At 42.4% G+C, this 20410-nt stretch overlaps 2 protein-coding genes across 6 annotated transcripts in view; both read left to right on the top strand.

Annotated features, from left to right (window-relative positions):
- dlg5a (discs, large homolog 5a (Drosophila)) overlaps positions 1 to 2905 on the top strand; it is a 54313-nt gene extending 51408 nt beyond the window's left edge. For all 5 annotated transcript variants that reach the window (XM_024007093.2, XM_024007094.2, XM_024007092.2 and 2 more), the window contains 2 exons: positions 147 to 256; positions 454 to 2905. In XM_024007093.2, coding sequence (XP_023862861.1) covers positions 147 to 256; positions 454 to 557 — 214 coding nt within the window. In that variant the 3' untranslated portion in view covers positions 558 to 2905. The remainder of the gene's footprint in view (positions 1 to 146; positions 257 to 453) is intronic.
- A 6526-nt stretch (positions 2906 to 9431) lies between these two features.
- LOC111977944 (calcium-activated potassium channel subunit alpha-1a) overlaps positions 9432 to 20410 on the top strand; it is a 270409-nt gene continuing 259430 nt past the window's right edge. Inside the window, exon 1 of the mRNA XM_070448702.1 lies at positions 9432 to 10416. Within this exon, the coding sequence (XP_070304803.1) occupies positions 10129 to 10416 (288 nt within the window). The 5' untranslated portion in view covers positions 9432 to 10128. The remainder of the gene's footprint in view (positions 10417 to 20410) is intronic.

Below are 20410 nucleotides of genomic sequence, written 5' to 3'. Positions count from 1 at the left end.
TCAAGAGTGACCCAGAGGCTGTGTTTTAATACTCTAAACATGCTTCCTTTCCTCTTGTACTCTGCCAACTTCTGGGAGAAGAGGTTTGTCTTTGTGTTAGTAGCGAGCCTGTGTCCTAATACTTTGTTCTGGTTTCCTCTCCTCAGGGAACAGAAGGATCCAGTGTATCTGCGGGACAAGGTCTCTCAAAAACATTCCAAGGAGCAGTTTGAGGTTGCACAGAAGATAGAGCAGGAGTATAGCAAATTCTTTACAGGTTGGCATATTGCACTGTACTGTGTTGTCTGTCTGCGTGTTTGCCTTTGGCTATGCCCGTGTATGTGGGTAGATGAGTGTCTGCATATGTGGCTGTGTGGCATCTTCCCCGATGAAGACAGCTTAAGTGTGTGGCTTTTCTTTTTATGTGTGGCATCTTCCTACCTTGTTAACCATTTGTCTGCTGTATTTTTACAGGTATTGTCCAGGGCGGCACTCTTCCCTACATTTGCACTCAGATCATGACAATAGTTGATCAGGAACAGAGTAAGGTCCTGTGGACTCCCCTTGGCTGCTCCTAGAGGGTGGAGGTCACCACGGCACCCTGCGTCACTGCACCTCATCTCCACTCACAACAAACACTAAAAAACCTTCCACACTATACCAATAGGTACACTACAGTGAGCTATTACACATGTAAACTAGTGCTATTTTTGTTATATAGTTTTATTATGATGTTGATTCGTACCTTAACCGGAGCCTCTTATTATTCTGTGTATTCTGGAGCAGGTTGGTAGCACTGACAGTTGATGTTAAAGTTAATTCGGTCTTCCTTAAGGGTTTTATGGTTGTGTTTTTGTAATGTTGCGTTGTATGCATCTGTTTACAGTAAAAAAAAGAGTCTTGAGTATTGGTGTTAAATGTTCTGCTTGAATGTGCATTACACCCCCCCCCCCCCAGATGAAGTAAAAAACCCTGACCCAGAATCGGCCCCAAACAAACCTGTGTACCAAATGACATCAACCTGTTTTACACACCACGTTCAATGACTGACAACTAATAATGTGGAATAATAATGTATGTGTGTGTGTGTGTGTGTGTGTGAGAGTTTGTGTGTATGAGTGATAGTTATATTATTGATAAACTAATGACTTTGTTGGTTGGATTGAATCATGGATTTTGATGTTTTGAAGTTGACGCCATAGAAACGAAACCTGTAGAACAGATATAACGCTCTCCAAGCGACATTTGTCTTATCGGTAAAAATATATATAATCCGAAAATCGATTTTGGATCGGTCAAATCAATCAATTCTTGCTTCAGACCAAACTTTTATGTGCACCATGTGTGCAACAATGTATCAATCAATTTTATTGTGTTTCTATAACAAAGAAAAAGCCATGAAAATCAGACATGGCAGTAGCGAATGGTGTCTGTTCTACTCGTTATGTTTCTATGGTCACTGTATGTGAGTGGACAGTTTACAGGCCTATCGGAAGTGCCTTCTGTCAGAGACTTGGTCCAAAAACAGACCCCCAGCCCTTACCTATTCAGATCTAATGGAACAGGATAAGTAGAAGCAATATGGAGGTAGAACCTCCCCACTGCCCATTGGAAGGCTAGGTGGCGCCATCACCATGTTGCTTACACCTATCTGGTACCTTCAGATCTGTAAACACCATAGTGTTAACACTAAATCTGCAAACACCGTAGTGTTAACACTATAGATCCACTTACAATGTTAAGTGTTAACACTAAAGATCTGCAAATAAACACTATAGATCTGCAAGGCTCGGGCTTGTTTTGGGGCGAGGCAGTACAGAGCATATGACAATGGTGAGGTTGTGAGGGCGACCACCTCAGAATGCACTCCAGGGCTAGACAGACCACTGTGTCTCTATCACATGCTATCTCTTGGTCACATATTTAAAGAAGCTATAGAATATAACAAATATGTGTGTAGGAGTGTACATACAAACTCACAGGCACTTGAGTACCTGTATGTACAGTATGCAGATGCATCTGAAATCTTATATTAGATGTATTTTGACTAGGTCTCAGGCCTAGGGAAGTTCAACAGTTAAGTCATGTCTTAGCATGTTTTTTAACGGTTTTATTTTCGTCTTGTTTTGTGGTTTGTTGTCAGTCACTTTTTAAATGTACTCACAAACCAGAAAGACACCATGGAGCACATGTGCAGGGCAAAATCTTAAAGAAAAAACWTTTTTTTTCTTCCTTAAATCCATTGAAATGTTAGGTTATTTTTGTTTGTTTTTTCATTATTTAATTTCTTTATTTTTTTATCCAAGAGGCACAAAAATATTGCTGTTGTCCCTCATTCTTCTGTCATCCTTGAACCCCATTCTCCTGTATCCTAATGTTGTGCCAAAATCCAGTACGTCAGTTGTATCTTTTTATTTCTGTTTTGCACTTGTTATTCTGTGGACCTTAAAACAAATAGCTGTTTCCCAGTAGACTTTATAAATAAATAGGTACTATATTATAATTTTTACTGTAACTAATTCACATTTTAAATGTATCACGTCAGTTCCTTACATTTCATTGATGGCCTTTTTATTCTTTAATCTTGATTAGAAAACAACTGACAGATTGCTCCTCCTTAGTTGCATTCTCGATGAAAAAGGGATTTCTTGCACAGTTTTTCAAATTAAACTCGGACATGAAGTTTGACTATTGGGCTATATGATTAGGCATAGTAAGTAAAATTGTAATGTAACCCATTTTCTGAGTAGATAGAGATGGTTTAAAATTAGAAGAGGGATGCCACGTAACATGGTTGTATTTTTAGGAGGAACTACTAGCTGCCAGGTACTATTCTGATTGCGGTTTTCTTTATTAAAAAGAATGATTTGTATCAAATGTTGAGACATTAACATGAGAATAAAAGTCTTTTTCTGTATCACGACGACATGGCTTCTGTGTCAGACTCTTTAATGGGGACTCACACTTGGCGACAATGGTGAGACTATCAGCAACTTGTCATTTTCAATAGAAGACATGAGACACACAGCGACTTAACGTTTGGCAACTAGAGAGCTAGCAACCAGTGTTCAACATTTCACACGTTTATAAAGATTTCAGAAATGTGACTGTATAACAGCCAATTGGGTGACCCCAGCTCTTGCAAGCAAGCTTTGATATTGGCCAACAACCAAACTGCCGTCATGCATACTGTTTGAAGGATACACCCACCAGGGGAGGTCTCCCTGACTTGATCGCTGATTATCTCGGCAAGTCTGAGTCCCCAGTTATTAGTCTCTTTCACCCTCTCACTGTCCTTGAATGAGTTAGTTAGCAACCTTGTTTCATTCAGTGCTAGGAAATATTAGAATTTAGACCACTTAAAAGTCCAATGCAGCTGTTTTTATCTCAATATAAAATATTTTCTGGGTAACGGTTAAGTACCATACTGTGATTGATTTCAATTAAAAAATAAACCAAAATGGCTTCTTAGCTAARCGCAATTGCTCAAGCTAGAATTTTTCAGGAGTGGTCTGAGTGGGGAGGGGAAAACTGAAAATTAGCTGTTTTGAAAGTCTTTCTTATTGGTCTATCTAATTTACTGCCTGGTGATGTCACCATGCAGGCCAAAACTCCATCCTACCAAAACAGGCAAATGTAAGGTGGTCTTTTCAAACAGGTCTTGCACTAAAAGGGCATTATCATAATTTTCACTATTTCAGAGTATTATTCCAAACTAATAGTGGAAACATATAAGACACAGGAAAATCATGTTTTCTTCTACTTAAATACTTTTGAACCCTCCCCTTTGTCTGGAAACAGAGTAGATATTTATTGTCCATTTTGCATTGAAAAGGTACCCAACCAGATACCACACAGTTACCAAAAGGACAGTTTCAGCACTTGGATGGCCTGGCAGCTGGATGAGAACGCACAGCCGATCCAGAGGACACATCCCCAGAAATTATACTGAACAAATATTGGAGTCCACCTGTGGTAAATTCAATTGATTGAACATGATTTAGAAAGACACATACCTGTCTATATAAGGTCCCACAGTTGACAGTGCATGTCAGAGCAAAAACCAAGCCATGAGGTCAAAGGAATTGTCCTCAAACCACCGAGACAGGATTGTGTCAAGGCACAGATCCGGGGAAGGGTACCAAAACATTTCTGCAGCGTTAAAGGTCCCCAAGAACACAGTGGCACCCATCATTCTTAGATGGAAAAAGTTTGGAACCACCAAGACTCTCAGAGCTGATCAACTGGCCAAACTGAGCAATCGGGGAGAAGGGCCTTGGTCAGGGAGGTGCCCAAGAACCTGATGATCACTCTCACTCTGAGTTCCAAAGWKSMWCTTTGGAACTCAGAGTGAGAGTGATCATCAGGTTCTTGGGCACCTCCCTGACCAAGGCCCTTCTCCCCGATTGCTCAGTTTGGCCAGTTGATCAGCTCTGAGAGTCTTGATGTGAGATGTGAGAATCTTCCAGAAGGACAACTATCTCTGCAGCACTCCACCAATCAGGACTTTATGGTAGAGTGGCCAGACGGAAGCCATTCTTCTGTAAAAGGCACGACAGCCCACTTGGAGTTTTCCTAAAGGACTCTCAAACCATGAGAAAGAAGATTCTCTGGTCTGATGAAACCAAGATTGAACTATTTAGCCTGAATGCCAAGTGTCACGTCTGGAGGAAACCTGGCACCATCCCGCAGGTGAAGAAGCTGGATGTGGAGGYCCTGGGCTGAGGTGGTTACACGTGATTTTCAGTTGTGAGGCCGTTTGGACGTACTGCCAAATCATCTAAAACGACATTGGAGGCGGCTTATAGTGGAGAAATTAACATTACATTATCTGGCAACAGCTCTGGTGGACATTCCTGCAGTCAGCATGCCAATTGCCCGTTCCCTCAAAACTTGAGACATCTGTGGCATTGTCTTGTGTCAAAACGGCACATTTTAGAGTGGCCTTTTATTGTCCCAAGCACAAGGTGCACATGTTTAATGATCATGCTGTTTAATCAGCTTCTTGATATGCCACACTTGTCAGGTGGATGGATTATCTTAAAGGARAAATGCTCACTAACAGGGATGTAACATATCATAAAAATGTATGGGTGAGGTAAAGGAGGTTTACAACTACAGGGTTGAGACATGACTTTGAGGAAGAATGACAAAGTTCCTGATGTGTATTCTGTACCACCTTGTCCTCCAAGTCCCCTCCTGTCTTGCCTGTTTTAGAAAAGGGTAGGCTGCTTATGCCTGCCTTCTGTGGTGTCTGTTTCAAGCCAGCTGCTGACAGCTCATCTTAACTTGAGAAAACTCCCGTCTTACGGCCAGTGATCTTTGCTGTTGCAACCCTGGCCCAAGCCGCAGCCTTTCTTAGCTTAACATTCCCTCCAACCACGTTGCCATGGTGAGAGGTAATGTATATTTGTATTTTCATCTTTCTATCCGGGTAAGTTTTCAGCACCCCATGATTGAGGTCTTCCATCATGATGGTTGCATCCAAAATGGCACCCGATTCCCTTTATAGTGCACTACTTTTGACCAGGGCCCATAGGGCTCTGGCCAAAAGTAGTGCACTTTATAGGAAATAGGGTGCCATTTGGGGACRTAACTGATGACTTCCAGTCCCACCCTTTCGAAATGGCCTGTAGGATTATCACCTGCCTGATGCTAAACCCTTCATCTCTTCACCGGTCCACACTGGGTCGGGTCATATTCATTAGGCACTAAACAGAAGACAACACACAGACAGGGAAGGACTAGCTGAACTTGTCAAATAAGAAAAGCTTGTTATTGTTTTCTGTTGCAAAATGTGCAAAATGCCCAAATTAATATGTCCCAGGGCTAAGCTGGGTGGCTCTACCCTTCCTCAGCTCTCTGGGCCCTACAGGAACTGACTCCTCAGCTGGCACCTTGCCACGACAGCTGGCCAGCCGTGACACACACATGCTTTCCTGGAACATGATCAGTCCAGGATCCTATGGCCTGTCCACTAATAAACACACTGAACACTACGGACAATGTACCATTTAGGGACAGGAGTTTTCCCTAAACACGTGACCGGACTATGAAAAACTCTGGGCCCTCTAGTCATACAGTGGCTGTAGTCTGATAATTAGTAGACCATTTATCATATGTTATGGACACTGCATTGGATCCTGTTGAATCTTATTGCCTACAGATGATTTGTGTAGATATGAAATTACCCACTAGCTACATTAGATCTCAATAAAAATTGTTTAAAGAATGACACTGGAATCCATTATATATGGATGGTTCCATATTATGTAGTAGATGTTCTCTTTACCCACGCATGGCTTACATGGGCCTTTGGCTACTTGGAACCCTTTTTTGACACCACACTCCAAAAAGCAAGTTCTGCAGGCTCTAGTTTTGTCTAATCTTGATTATTGTCCAGTCGTGTGGTCCAGTGCTGCAAGGAAAGACCTAGTTAAGCTGAGGCTGGCCCAGAACAGAGCGGCACGTTTTGCTCTTCATTGTAATCAGAGGGCTGATATAAATACTATGCATGCCAGTCTCACTTGGCTAAGAGTTGAGGAGAGACAGACTGCATCACTTCTTCTTTTTATCAGAAACATTAATGTGTTGAAAATCCCAAATTGTTTACATAGTCAACTTACACACAGCTCTGACACACACACTTATCCCACCAGACATGCCACCAGGGGTCTTTTCACAGTCCCCAAATCCAGAACAAATTCAAGAAAGCGTACAGTATTATATAGAGCCCTTATTGCATGGAACTTCCTTCCATCCCATATTGCTCAAATAAACAGCAAACCTGGTTTAAAAAAACAACATTAAGCGACACCTCATGGCACAACACCTCTCCCCTATTTGACCTAGATAGTTTGTGTATGTATTGATAGGTAGGCTACATGTTCCTTTTCTTAATGGATGTACTTATGTCCTTGAGCTGTTCTTGTCTATTGATGTTCTGTATTATGTAATTCTGTATTATGTTTTGTGTGGAACCCAGGAAGAGTAGCTGCTGCCTTTGCAACAACTAATGGGGATCCTAATAAAATAACAAAATACCAAACTGACCAAAGCTTGGTTGATTTGCATACAACTGGTTGCTTCCTCTCATGTCGGGCCAAACTAGGTCTCTGATGGGGACTATAGCCCACCAGAGGCCCTTCAGAGTGCCGCTTGGAGCGTTGTATTTCTTTGATCTACATGTATTTCAAAATCTGTTATTTAGAAATGTATGAAACCTGCCTTAGCGTGTAAGGAGGACACCTACTGATGTATGAAACCTGCCTTAGCGTGTAAGGAGGACACCTACTGCAGCATATGAGTCACTGTTCCGATAAGGCGAATTTCATCAACATTTGTAATATTTATTTTCTTCCAAAATAAGAGAATGTGAAATAAATGCAGACCAGACCATTATAAAATCCAGGTGCAATACAAAAGTCAACATATACCAACAAATCAACAATGCTTTGATCAGAGTGGGTTTCCCTTGCCTTATTGAAATAGTGATTCATGATGTGTTGACGCTATATTGACTTAATCTTGCAGTTCTTTAAATGTCCAGCAGGAGGACAACTAGCATGTGTCCATGCAGTACTATACTGAGAGAGAACAGCAGAGGTTGCATTCATAACCTCTCATAGGTTACTATCTAGTGTAACATCAGTATATAATTTAAAGCACTAAATAAACCCATGTATACATCTGTAACATTAATACTGATTAGTATAGTTCGGCAAGACATGTTGGGCTCATTTCAAGTATAACAGTACAAAACACTGAATCAAAAATAAAAGTTTAACATTTAATTAATTGATATGGAATTTGATTTGATTTAAAGATTCAATGTCTTTAAAGAGACAGAGTTCAGTAAAGATGTGGAAAGGGAAAGGGTTGCTACTTTCAGCAGTACAGGCCTATACACCTTCCTCCTTAGTGTCACTACACTACAGAAGATCATTAACACTGATTTGTGACATCTCCATTTAGAATGAAATCAAACTGCTTATAAAGACATACAGCAAAGCTATATTCCTCCAATAGGCTCGCCTTTCACAGCCCATCCACCAGATTGCAGATTTGGTTATGACAGCTATTTCGGTTGAGGGAATAATCTTCCTACACTATAAATCAGCAGCATATAGCTCCCACTGACTCCACAGTATATCTTCTTTACACCTCAGTTAAACTGGATGTATGTTTACATTCTAAGTATAAATCGTCTGACCAGGAGATCCTGTGTCCTAGTAACGACCACCCTAACTAAGACCAACATACTCTCACATGCCAAGAAAAACATGGAGTGTATGAATGAATGAATGAACAAATGAATGAAAGAAGGAATGAATGAGAGGAGGGATTAATAAATTATGGAATGGAGGGATGGGTGAACGAGTGGATTCATTAATTACATGATTAACCATTAATATAACATGGATATAGTAATTTTGGTGGCTTAGCTGTCACCTTAACAAGTAGGCTACACATCTCCCTCAAACTGTTGATTAATGAGATATATTTGATATGCGTRTCCTTGGTCTTATCAACACTGATCTGAGAGCAGTTTAACAGTGTAGTTAGTGAATAACCTGGTGAAAACTCATCAAAGCACAGAGATAATAAGGGAGGTGTTAAAACAGTGTAGCACACTATGCCCTCTGACAAGACAAKAGGTCTGGACCTTTATGACACATGGTAGGCCTAGTGCACTTGCCCTGGAATGTTGACATCACTGGTTCCAGTCCCAGCTGTGGATTCCCATGCCCTCTGTGACATCCTGTCCTGGGACACAGCCATGTCCTTCCATAGGCTATTGATGCACCGGTTCCTGTCTTATCCTGTGTCTAATTGTCTTCAGAATCTAAAGACTAATAGACTGGGKGCAGAATAAGGTCTTTGGCAATGGAAACACCTGTTGTCGGTGAATGATTGAAGGAGCCTCCTTCAAAATGCAGATGAAAATAAGCCAATGTCATTTACAGATCGCAGAGAATAAGAGAACATCTTCATCATAGTGTCAGTGGCTGTGTAGCAAGGGAATTCCTATCGGATTCAGTTCTGAGAATACAAATGGGGACAACTGCTGTGTTCCATGCGCTCGATGGAATCATCTGTGGCCAAGCTAATAATGGTCTTAAAATGGAAGCCTTGGCATTTCACGCCAAAGCTGCTGCTGCATCACAGTAGGAGAGTTATAGTGGGCTGCTGCTCAAATGAACAGAGGCAGAGCGCAGCACGACAGTCACATATGCAGCTCAGAGACATGCGTCATTTTAAACACAACTACATTACACGGAAAGAACGCAATGTAGGCTGTTGCCTAAGTACTGACTGAGACAAGGGGCTGCTTGGCACTTCGTATAAATATCCGCGCTCAGCCGTATTACTGCGCTCTTTATGCCCATCTTTATTATTAGAGCTACGCCCCGCCCCTCCTACCTGTTCATCTCGCTAGGGTTCTCTGGGCGAGCGGATCTGACAGGCGCAATCAGCTGGCGGATCTGCGCGAGCCTGGGCGGGAGCAGAGGAACAGTGGCGGAAAACAACATTTACCCGAGAGCTTATCATTGTTTGCTGAATTTAGTGGAAACACCGTTAGATTATGTATTTTGTGTTTTCGCATCGTGGCAACCGTTTGGGGACTTGAAATATATTCAGCCATTCGAAAACCATATAGGCTATCGATTATATTGGCGTTTAGAAAAGTGACATCGATTGTCCGCCGTTAATCGACGGAATCACTGGACGGAAGACGGTTTGAGAGGCCAGAGAGAAGGTGGATGAAGAAAACAGCCTTGGTTTAATGTCGCTGCGCCTATCATAATCTGAAACATTGGCATCCTCGACGCCTGCTAGATGAGACCATCTTTGCCATGGCATTTGTCCTGAAAGACATGGAAAAACCCTAAAAATCAAAAACGCTCAACGTTCATCATTACTGCGGATTTAAATGCCTCTCGCGAATGGACACCGACCCGCTATTTCGGTCCAGTTTGTGCGTGCGGCGTTTTCCACTGTAGCGGAAATCTGAACTAGATTGCAATAAACAGTTTAGTGCGTGCGGGTGACAATAATATAGGACGCGAAGGGGGGTATTTTTGTTTCAAGCAATATGGCTGGTGAGTGGGGCTGGGGACGCTGGCACAGGCTCTCCAAGGCTCCTAGATGCTAGCTGAGCCGGATGCCACCGTTCTCCATGGAAGCGGCAACTCTATGATGAGTAGAAATATCTATCATAATAAAAATCAGGACTCCTCGATCTCTATATCCAAGATGGACGTGATCATCCCCTTCTCACCAGACGTGCCCTGCGACAATAATGGCCAACGCATGTGGTGGGCATTCCTTGCCTCCTCTATGGTGACGTTTTTCGGGGGTCTCTTCATCATTCTCCTTTGGAGGACCCTTAAATACCTGTGGACCGTGTGCTGCCACTGCAACACCAAAAAGAAGGTAAGCTAATGACAAACACATAAACCGTTGGTTGTTGATGTGGCGCTCATAACATCAACGGTATCTCGTGCGTAATTTAACCTTTATGGTGACATATATTGCGCCACTCACTGTCTTTCTTTACACATTTAACTGTATACCCTATGACCGACCCGACGTTGTCATCCATTGTTTATAAGAGCTTACCAGCCGGGGCGGTTGATTTACCATGGCATATTGACTTGAGTCCAGTTCGTGTTGTGTTGCATTGGCCTTCACTGTGAAAGTGACTCACCATTACTTACACAGTACGAGGAGCTGCCCCATAGCTAGAACAACTGTCACCCACCTGCAACAACAGGCCAGTCTATGTGTTAAGGGAGTACACAGAATATAGGCTACCAACTTCTCTATTTTTATCTTCATCCATGGTTATATTCCAGACCCGTGGTCTACCCGTTATTACATGTTTTTTTCAGTACAATCAATGCTTTGTATATATCAGTATTTCAGTAGAGTCAATGCTTGGCACATGTCCGTTTTTCGGTAGTAACAATACTTGGTATATATCAGTATTCAAATCAACGTTTATTGGTTGAGTACACATTTGCAGGTGTTATAGCAGGTGCAGCGAAATGCTCGAACAGTGCAGTAGAATTCCCAAAAATCTGAAATAAATAACAATCCAAAGTAGATATATTAGAATGAGAATCCAGAATATAAATAACTGGTGTGTATAGACAGTATATACTTTGGAAAATAGTATGTACAGTAGTAGGTATATTAGGATGAGCTATGTCCAGAATACAGTATATGCATAAACATTGTGTAAACAACAGTATATAAACAGAATAGGAAGTGACTAGCATTCATAACTGTATATATATATATATGGGGCATTAGTCTCAAGGTGCAGGGCTGAGTACTGGGCAGGTAGCTGGCTAGTGATGTGCTGTTCAACAGTCTGATGGCCAAGTGATAGAAGCTGCTTCACAGTCTCCTGGTCCTGGCTCTGATGCACTTGTACCGTCTCTACTAGATGGTAGCAGAGTGAACAGAGTGTGGCTCGGGTGGCTGAGGTCCTTTTAATGAGCTTCTTGGCCTTCCTTTGACACAGAGTGCTGTAAATGGAGGACAGCGGGCCCCCGGTGACGCATTGGGCTGACTGCACCACCCTCTGGAGAACCTTGTGGTTGAGAGTGGTGCAGTCGCCGTACCAGGCGGTGATGTAGCCCAACATAATGCTCTCAATGGTGCATCTGTAGAAGTTTGTGAGGGTCTTAGGGGCCATGCCGAATTTCTTCACCCGCCTGTGGCTTGAGGTGCTGTTGCACTTTCTTCACAACGATGTCTGTGTGGTGGGACCAATTCAGGTCCTCATTGATGTGCACGCCAAGGAACTTGAATCTTTTGACTCTCTCCACTGTGGCCCCGTGGATGAGGGCTTCCTCCCTCTTCTTTTTCCTGTAGTGTACGATCAGCTCCTTTTGTTTTTTTTGACGTTGAGAGGTTATTTTCCTGTCACCACTCCACCAAGGCGCTAACGTTGTCCCTGTAGGTTGTCTCGTTGTTGTTGTTGGTAATCAGGCCTACCACTGTCGTGTCGTCAGCAAACTTGATGATTGAGCTGGAGTCGTGCGTAGCCACAGTCATGGGTGAACAGGGAGTACATGAGGGGGCCCCCGTGTTGAGGATCAGCGTGGTGGAGGTGTTGTTGCCTACCCTCACCACCTGGGGTCGGCCAGTCAGGAAGTCTATGACCCAGTTGCAGATGGAGGAGTTCTTATTTCAGGGTAATCAATGCTTGGTATATTTCAATATTCTTTGTCTGTGAAATGCCTGGTTGTGTTGCTTGAGTAATGTAACCTGAATGGTTGATCTAGAAATAGACTGTATGGATGTCCCTGCTGTGCTGACTGCCTAGTTGGTTCGTCCCAGTGCTACAGTAGGTTAGGGGTGGCCCACATAAAACATGAATCATGTATGAATCACCTTTGGGTAAAAGCCTGCTTCAGTTTGTTATGACTCACTGTGTTCTATAGGGCACAAGTGGTCATCTGGTTGGTTGAGCCGACTAGTTATAGAGAACTCCGAGGTGGACACGTCGCAGATAAATTGCACACACAACATGCACATAACATCGTACACATCACATACCCTGCAACTCAAAGAGCATTTCATAGTAATCGCTGTTGATGTTTTCTCCAGTCTTTGCACAGATGATGCCGTTGGTTAAATAAAGTCATTCTATTCAAAATGTCTAGTTTAGTTGGGGTTCTGTCCTGGTGTATTTCACCCTACTGTCTAGCATTATGGTTGAATCTGACAAATCCTTGCTCCTATTTTTTTATTTTAATTATTATATATATATTTTTTTACCTTTTATTTAGGCATGCCAGTTAAGAACAAATTCTTATTTACGGTGACTGCCTACACTGGCCAAACCCGGGCGATGCTGGGCCAATTGTGCGCCGCCCAATGGAACTCCCAATCCCGGCCAGTTGTGATATAGCCTGGAATCGAACCAGGGTGTCTGTAGTGATGCCTCAAGCACTGATATGCAGTGCCTTAGACCGCTGCTCCACTCGGGAGCCCTATGAGGAAACTGTTTTTAGAATCATGTGACACTTTGACCCAATCAGATGGACATGTGAGAATACATTAGTAGACAGACTGTGGCTGTGTAGTTATCCATCCATACTTTGTATCGAGAGATGGACAGAGAAAATCAGAGAGAGAGACCTGAGAGCGTGACCTTGCTCACCCTTGATGCTGTTTGGGTCGCTTCCAGTTCAAATAGGGCTGAGTCATGTGCCTCTCTCYCTTTCTGCCTCTCTGCAAAGTCCTCCTGGCATAGGGCAAGCAACGGCCCGTTACTGCCCATCTATGTTGAGCATTGTATCGTGACAGCCAGGGGCATCAGAGCGAGGACGGCAGGGCAGGCAGAGGGCTCTCTTCCCATTCTCCCTCCCTCCTACACCCTCCATCTTTCGACCACCATCCCTCTATCCTCCCTCCAATGTGTCTTGTTTCTGGGTTATATAATAGTAGGGAAAGCACAGAGCCAGATCACTCTTAGGTAGATCATGGCAGATTGCATTGCACCCCTAAAGCCGATTTGGAGGCGATGTGAAACCGGGCATTATGTTGATTGTTGTTGATGTGACAATGGCCCCTCTGGTTCTGAGTAATTTAAAGACTGAATCCAAATTTGAGAAACGCACGAATGAAACTACTTCACATTTAAATCGACCGTTGATCTCAATGGGAAATTTGTGCTAAGATTTGAGTTGCATGCGTTTGTCTGCATATCAAATTAGGATGAGRCCAGGGAGATCTAAAGAGTTAACAGGATCTCCGAAGTTTCTTTCCTTCATTATGTCTTAATTATGAACACATCACCCAGGCCAGCGAGCCAACCAGGCAGCCCTGCTGAAACTCACCCAGGACAGGCCTTAGTACCTGGGGAGAGGTTCTAACACAACCAGGCCTGACCTGGGTCTCTGAATGGATCACCTGCCTTTCTCAGTATAATGTATACAAACTGAGCAATCGGGGGAGAAGGGCCTTGGTCATGGAGGTGACTAACAACCTGATGGTCACTCTGACAGAGCTCCAGAGTTCCTCTGTGGAGATAGTTGTTCTTCTGGAAGGTTCTCCCATGTCTGCAGCACTCCACCAATCAGGCCTTTTATGGTAGAGTGGCCAGACGGAAGCCACTCCTCAGTAAAAGGCACATGACAGCTTGCTTGATGTTTGCCAAAAGGCACCTAAAAGACACTCAGACCATGAGAAACAAGATTCTCTGGTCTGATGAAGCCAAGATTGAACTCTGGCCTGAATGCCAAGGTTCATGTCTGGAGGAAACCAGGCACCTCTCATCACCTGGCCAATACCATCCCTACGGTGAAGCGCGGTGGCATCATCATGCTGTTTGGATGTTTTTCAGCGGCAGGGACTGGGAGACTAGTCAGGATTGAGAGCAAGATGAACTGAGCAAAGTACAGAGAGATAATTGATGACAACCTGCTCCAGAATGCTCAGGACCTCCAGACTGGGGCAAAGGTTCACCTTCCAACAGGTCAACAACCCTAAGCACACAACCAAGACAATGCAGGAGTGGCTGTGCAGGAGTCACCAGACATCACAGGCAACAATGTCGCCTATGGGCAAATCCCACCATTCCTGGACCAGACAGGACTGGCAAAAAGTGCTCTTCACTGACGAGTCACGGTTTTGTCTCACCAGGGGTGATGGTCAGATTTGCGTTTATTGTGGAAGGAATGAGTGTTACACCGAGGCCTGTACTCTGGAGCGGGATCGATTTGGAGGTGGAGGGTCCGTCATGGTCTGGGGCGGTGTGTCACAGCATCATCGGACTGAGCTTGTCGTCATTGCAGGGAAGACATCCTCCTCCCTCATGCGGTACCCTTCCTGCAGGCTCATCCTGACATGAACCTCCTGCATGACAATGCCACCAGCCGTACTGCTCACTCTGTGCGTGATTTCCTGCAGGACAGGAATGTCAGTGTTCTGCCATGGCTAGCGAAGAGGCCGGACCTCAATCCCATTGAGCACGTCTGGGACCTGTTGGATCGGAGGGTTAGGGCAGGTGCCTTGGTGGAAGAGTGGGGTAACATCTCACAGCAAGAACTGGCAAATCTGGTTCAGTCCATGAGGAGGAGATGCACTGCAGTACTTAATGCAGCTGGTGGCCACACCAGATGATGACTGTTACTTTTGATTTTGACCCCCCCTTTGTTCAGGGACACATTATTCCATTTCTGTTAGTCACATGACTGTGGAACTTGTTCAGTTTATGTCTCAGTTGTTGAATCTTGTTATGTTCATACAAATATTGACACATGTTAAGTTTGCTGAAAATAAACGTAGTTGACAGTGAGAGGATGTTTTTTGTTGTTGTTGCTGAGTTTATATCTCAGATAAAGGTCAGACACTTGTTTCATCAAATAATTATTGTATATATTTTTATGATACTTCAAGGGCTCTTAAAATTCTAACTCAAATAGCTAGATGATCCTTGATATGATCCCCGGCTCAGACAGGGCTTAGTCTGTAGAGCGTTTTAACCGTTACGCCAAGATGTCTGAACATCTTGATGAGGTCCCTAGGTGATGTGTTAAGGTCAGTGGCGGTTCTAGCTTGTATGGCTCTCTGGTCGATATATATAAACACAAAAATAAGACTCGTAACAAAGACAAATATGGAAAAATGGTAGTATATATAAAAAAAGAGAATCTAATTATTACACTTACCCTATTGCTAACAAAAAAACATACAAATTAAACTCAATTGCACAAATCCTATATTACACAAATAGAATAACACACTTATAAAGAAGAGAACCTGAATATTACACTATTGCACTTCAAACAAGCAACACAAACTAAATTGCACAACTAATTGCATTAGTACTGTACAAAGTTAGAGGTGCACTATTTGATAGATTCCCCCACTCCCCCTACCTCGGGCTTCCAGTGGGGAGGCCTGAGGTCAACCTACCCCCGCCCCCCTCCCCATCTCGTACTTCTGAGTGGGAGACCTTCCCAGGCAGTAGCCTGCCTAGCTCACAAACTAGAATCAGGGCGCCCACTTCGACAAGGTTAATTGACCCACAGTCCCACAAGGTGACATGATATCATGGACGTGACGTGCAAATGAGCGATAGAAAACCGATCGCGCAAATGTCACCATTCGGAATAATATTATTTGTACATTTTTTTAAATGTGTATTTTTTTTAAACTCTTGTTTTGTGAGCCCCATGCCGCCCCCGGCAAGATGCTGCCCTGGGCGGYAGCCCATGTCGCCTATGCCTAAATTCGCCACTGGTTAAGGTCACTACATTATTGATTAGGGCTAGAAATTGCCAGGGACCTCACAATACGATACTTAGGTGCCGATACGATATGTATTGCGATGCTCACGATTCTATATGTATTGCAATTCGATACTGTAATTTTATTGCAATTCAATGTCCTTAACCTAGTGCTCATCATATGTCTGCTGCAGAGGAACAAGAGAGAACTTTGAAAAAATTTGTTTCGATCAGTCATGGAAATAAGTGCTTAAAGCAAATGGGCTCCCTATTTTTAAAAGTAGACGGAGAACAAGCTATGAAGGAAAAATACTGCCGTTCTGGTGCATGTCTAGGAAATTACTGCAAAAATKATATGCTATATCGTCAAATATCATCCGATCTGTAACTGTATTGATTACCTTCGTTGGAAAGTGAGGCAGCAACAGCATACATTTTTTTCTCCTAACAGAAAAGAATGTAAAAAAGGAGTCAGTCCATCATAGAGCCACGTATAACTGTTAGATAATGACACTATTCTATGCTGCAGTATGTACCCATGCTATTTAGACTGTCATTTAGCTGGCTGTCAATTCATTGTCAGTTTATTTATCCATAGCTCGGCTGATCTAAAATGGCATCATCATATGTCTTCTCGTACAGCTACAAATATGCTCATACACATCAACCCACACACGGCATAATGAAGCATCCATCGTGTGTCTGCTGGTGTGTATCCCTCCGTATCAAGTTTCCTCTAAATGTAGAACTGCTATAAGAAGGTCCCCACTGTTAGGGCTCCATGTTGTTTCCCTTGTGGGGGGCAAGGGAAGGGAAGGCAGGGCAGAGCAGGGCTAGTCCTTCGGGGGTGACTTTGGTAGGAGGGTGTTGGTTTGACACTTGGCCACAGAGGGAACAAGCTTGTTAGGAGTATTAAGGAGGGAAACCAGATCTGTGTTGAGCTGGATGGCGCGGCCGGCTCCGTTGGCATGGTATTAGTAACGTGATGCGGGCCCACAGGGCTTAGTACTGGGGATACTGGGAACGGGGAATCGAGGGTGACAAAACTGGAGCTGGAAACTGACGGGTCGGGTGAGTCAGGAGGAGGTGGAAATTGAGGGGCTGCGGGCGTGAGGCGTGTGTGTGTGGTGTTGCATTTCCTGTCCCTACCCCTGTCTCTCTACCATCTCTGGGTTATGTCCCAATATTTTCAAATGACTTCCTCYCCTTTAACCTCATCTCCTCACCTTGTCTCCTTCCCCTCCTGATCACTGGATGGGCTGCCCACCTAATTGTACTCAACTCAGGGTTCACATAGGAAAGGAGATGAGGAAAGTAAAGTATTCCAATCCAGATAATTGGAACACAGCCTCTGCCTCTCACATTCACTCTGCCCGGTGTTTTCTGCAGAAGAGGAAAATCTCCAATCCAAAACCATGCTAATGTAGCTATGTGCATATCTAACACACATCTGCTCAATGTCAGATTTGTTTTCACTGAATCTTTGTATGTTGCTTAGGCTACAATTAGGCTGGGGTTAATTCTAGCTGAGGTGAGTGCTGCTCATGATCATCTTCATCTAGTTCTCTCATTTATTAGCACTGATCAGAACATTTTGTTACAATGTTATGTAGCTTAACCCCCTAAATAACATCACAAAAATAACCCCATCAAAATCCGTCAGTTTAGAGTTATGGTTTTTGCATTGGCTGCGTCTCAATCCACCGCATCYGCCGGTGTTGCACTTCCGCATCTGCGGTAAAAGGTGGCAGAGCTGCAGCGGTGTTTGTCAGACCTATCCTTTTTTCCATTTCTGAATGTGTTATTCAATATGTTTCTATTTAGTAGTGAAGGCCAAAATCTATATTTTATCAAATATATATATATATATTTTTTACCCCTAAAGATGTTCTATTTTTTTTTTTATTAAATAGCTAAATGATCCATAGTATGACCATCTTAAAACAATTCATATGTCAGTATAGCACACCCCCTCATCCCCAACGTCTTAGACTCTGGATTATTTTGCTCTTCACTCGCAGTTTCTTAGTAGCCTAATCCTGACCCTCTCCGTTTGTATATTTGGTTGATTGGTCTCTGGCTGGTAAAATAAGTGCTATTCGTTTCCTTTCCTCATCCATCACTGATCAGAAACATTTAACATGCAATAATGTAGGCTAAATCAAGTGTAGGCCTATTTTCAAGTGTAGGGCTCAATCGTGTATAAGAAACTCCAAAAGCCTGCAGATGTTGTGAAATATGAACACGAGACTCACRTGCTTTGGAAAATATGAATTGCTATTATTTTCTATGGGTATCATGGTGAAGATACTCATAATCTAAGATACTACACCTGCTCCCTAAGAAAGCAGAGTGAGAGTAGGAAAAAAAGCTAATGTGGATTTTAAAAAGTGAGAATAGAATTTCAGGAAATAATTTAAAAAAAAGCTACATTTTCTTTCAGCATGGCAGAATATGTAGAATCCCTGTAAATTAGCTTTAAAACTGCAACGTTCTCTCTCAGCTCCATTGCAAAATGTGTATAATTGCAGGAAATGTGCTTTAAAATTGCAAAAATTGGTCTTGGCTCCAAAAATGTTCCACACCTCTCCCAAGTGTGCACAGTTCCTACGTAATTTCAATGCACTGTTATGACTCAAAGAAGAGTTCAACTATAAGGTGTTTTTATTTTAGCTCTCCTAGCTGTGCAGTGGAGAATCTCCATGGAGCCAAGAGACATTTTTTGCAAATTTCCTACAATTATACACATTTTGCAATGGAGCTCAGAGAAATTATTTAAGTTGAGAGTTAGAATAGTAAAATTATTAACTGTTGAGAGTTAGAATAGTAGAATACACGAGGTGCGATTTCAAAAATTGGTTATGCATCAGCAGTTTTCCTTTATGACACTCAGTTAGCCCATGTCAGTAGAAACATGTTGATTGATTAATTAGTCTAGTTAGTCCAGCCAGCTATCTACACTTGTAGTAATCATGGCTGAATTACTGACCGGGCACGTGCCCAGGGGCCCTGACCTTCAGGGGSCCCACATTCTTTTGATTTCTTTAGTCATTTTCAGTCAGATATCATATTAAAAGGGACATTTCAAAATTGTTGAACTTTATATTCATCTCCAGCACCTAACATCAACATATGTGAAAATTGTGTTTTATATGTTTTGTAGTAAAAAAGATAGAGGAAGATAACATCATCGGTCTGCATCATGTGATACTTAACAGTTATTAGTAGGCATTGSCTCCTAATTGTCCACTAATTGGTTTATGATGTAATTTGTATTTTTTACTACAAAACACAGAAACACCATTTCACATATGTTGATGTTAGGGTGGTGCTGGAGATAATGAATATGAAGTTTTAACATTTTTGAAATGTCCGTTTTAACATGGCATAAGTAATGGATGGCAAAATGTGTAGAATTGCAGGAAAATAGCTGTTCAACTGCACACTTTTTTTTCTGTAAAGAACTTATTTGTTTACCTTTTTGTTTCCGAAATACTTTTTCTGCTAACATCCCTTTGTACGTATTAATTTATCGGTTTTTAATCCCAGTACTGAGTTACTGTGAGTTCATGTGTAGTGGCTAATTGTATAGCTAATAAGCTATGCGTTTGTAGATTAACTGGTGTGAATGAAGCCACAGCAGCCAAGGTGATTTTTGCTTGTTTTTGCTCTTCTCCAAATAGCCTTTTAGAGGTTTAACAACAAAAAACGGCCAACTGGACATCACTATAACGCAAACCCTGGCCATGGCCCTGGGCTTGAGGTATGTTTCAAAATACAACTTTTTTGTTGTACTGTATGAGTGTGGTTTACCACGATCCTGTGACACTCAAGTTGTGTGGTAAAAATATTCTTTATATTTTATTATGTTATATTCTTACTATAKTATGTGTGTTTACTGTGATCAGGGCAGGGGAATAAGTGTGTCTTGTCTGTTTTTAATGGACAAAATAACAACTTATTGATTTAATTTGCATGGCACRGCCATGTAGCCGATAGGCTGCACAGACAATAACATTATTAATCTCAAAATATGCTATTYTATTATTTAGAAATACATTTAATTAGTCTTCAAATATTTCTTAGGTCCTGCCTAAACAAATKAATAATAGATTTTTTTGTGACGATGTATATTCAATGGATTTATTAAAATAGACACCAACCCACATCTGCATACC

The sequence above is a fragment of the Salvelinus sp. IW2-2015 genome, linkage group LG18, assembly GCF_002910315.2.
Source record: "Salvelinus sp. IW2-2015 linkage group LG18, ASM291031v2, whole genome shotgun sequence".
NCBI lineage: Eukaryota > Metazoa > Chordata > Actinopteri > Salmoniformes > Salmonidae > Salvelinus > Salvelinus sp. IW2-2015.
Note: the sequence above shows the minus strand (reverse complement) of the source record. Positions and strands in the feature narration are given on the sequence as shown.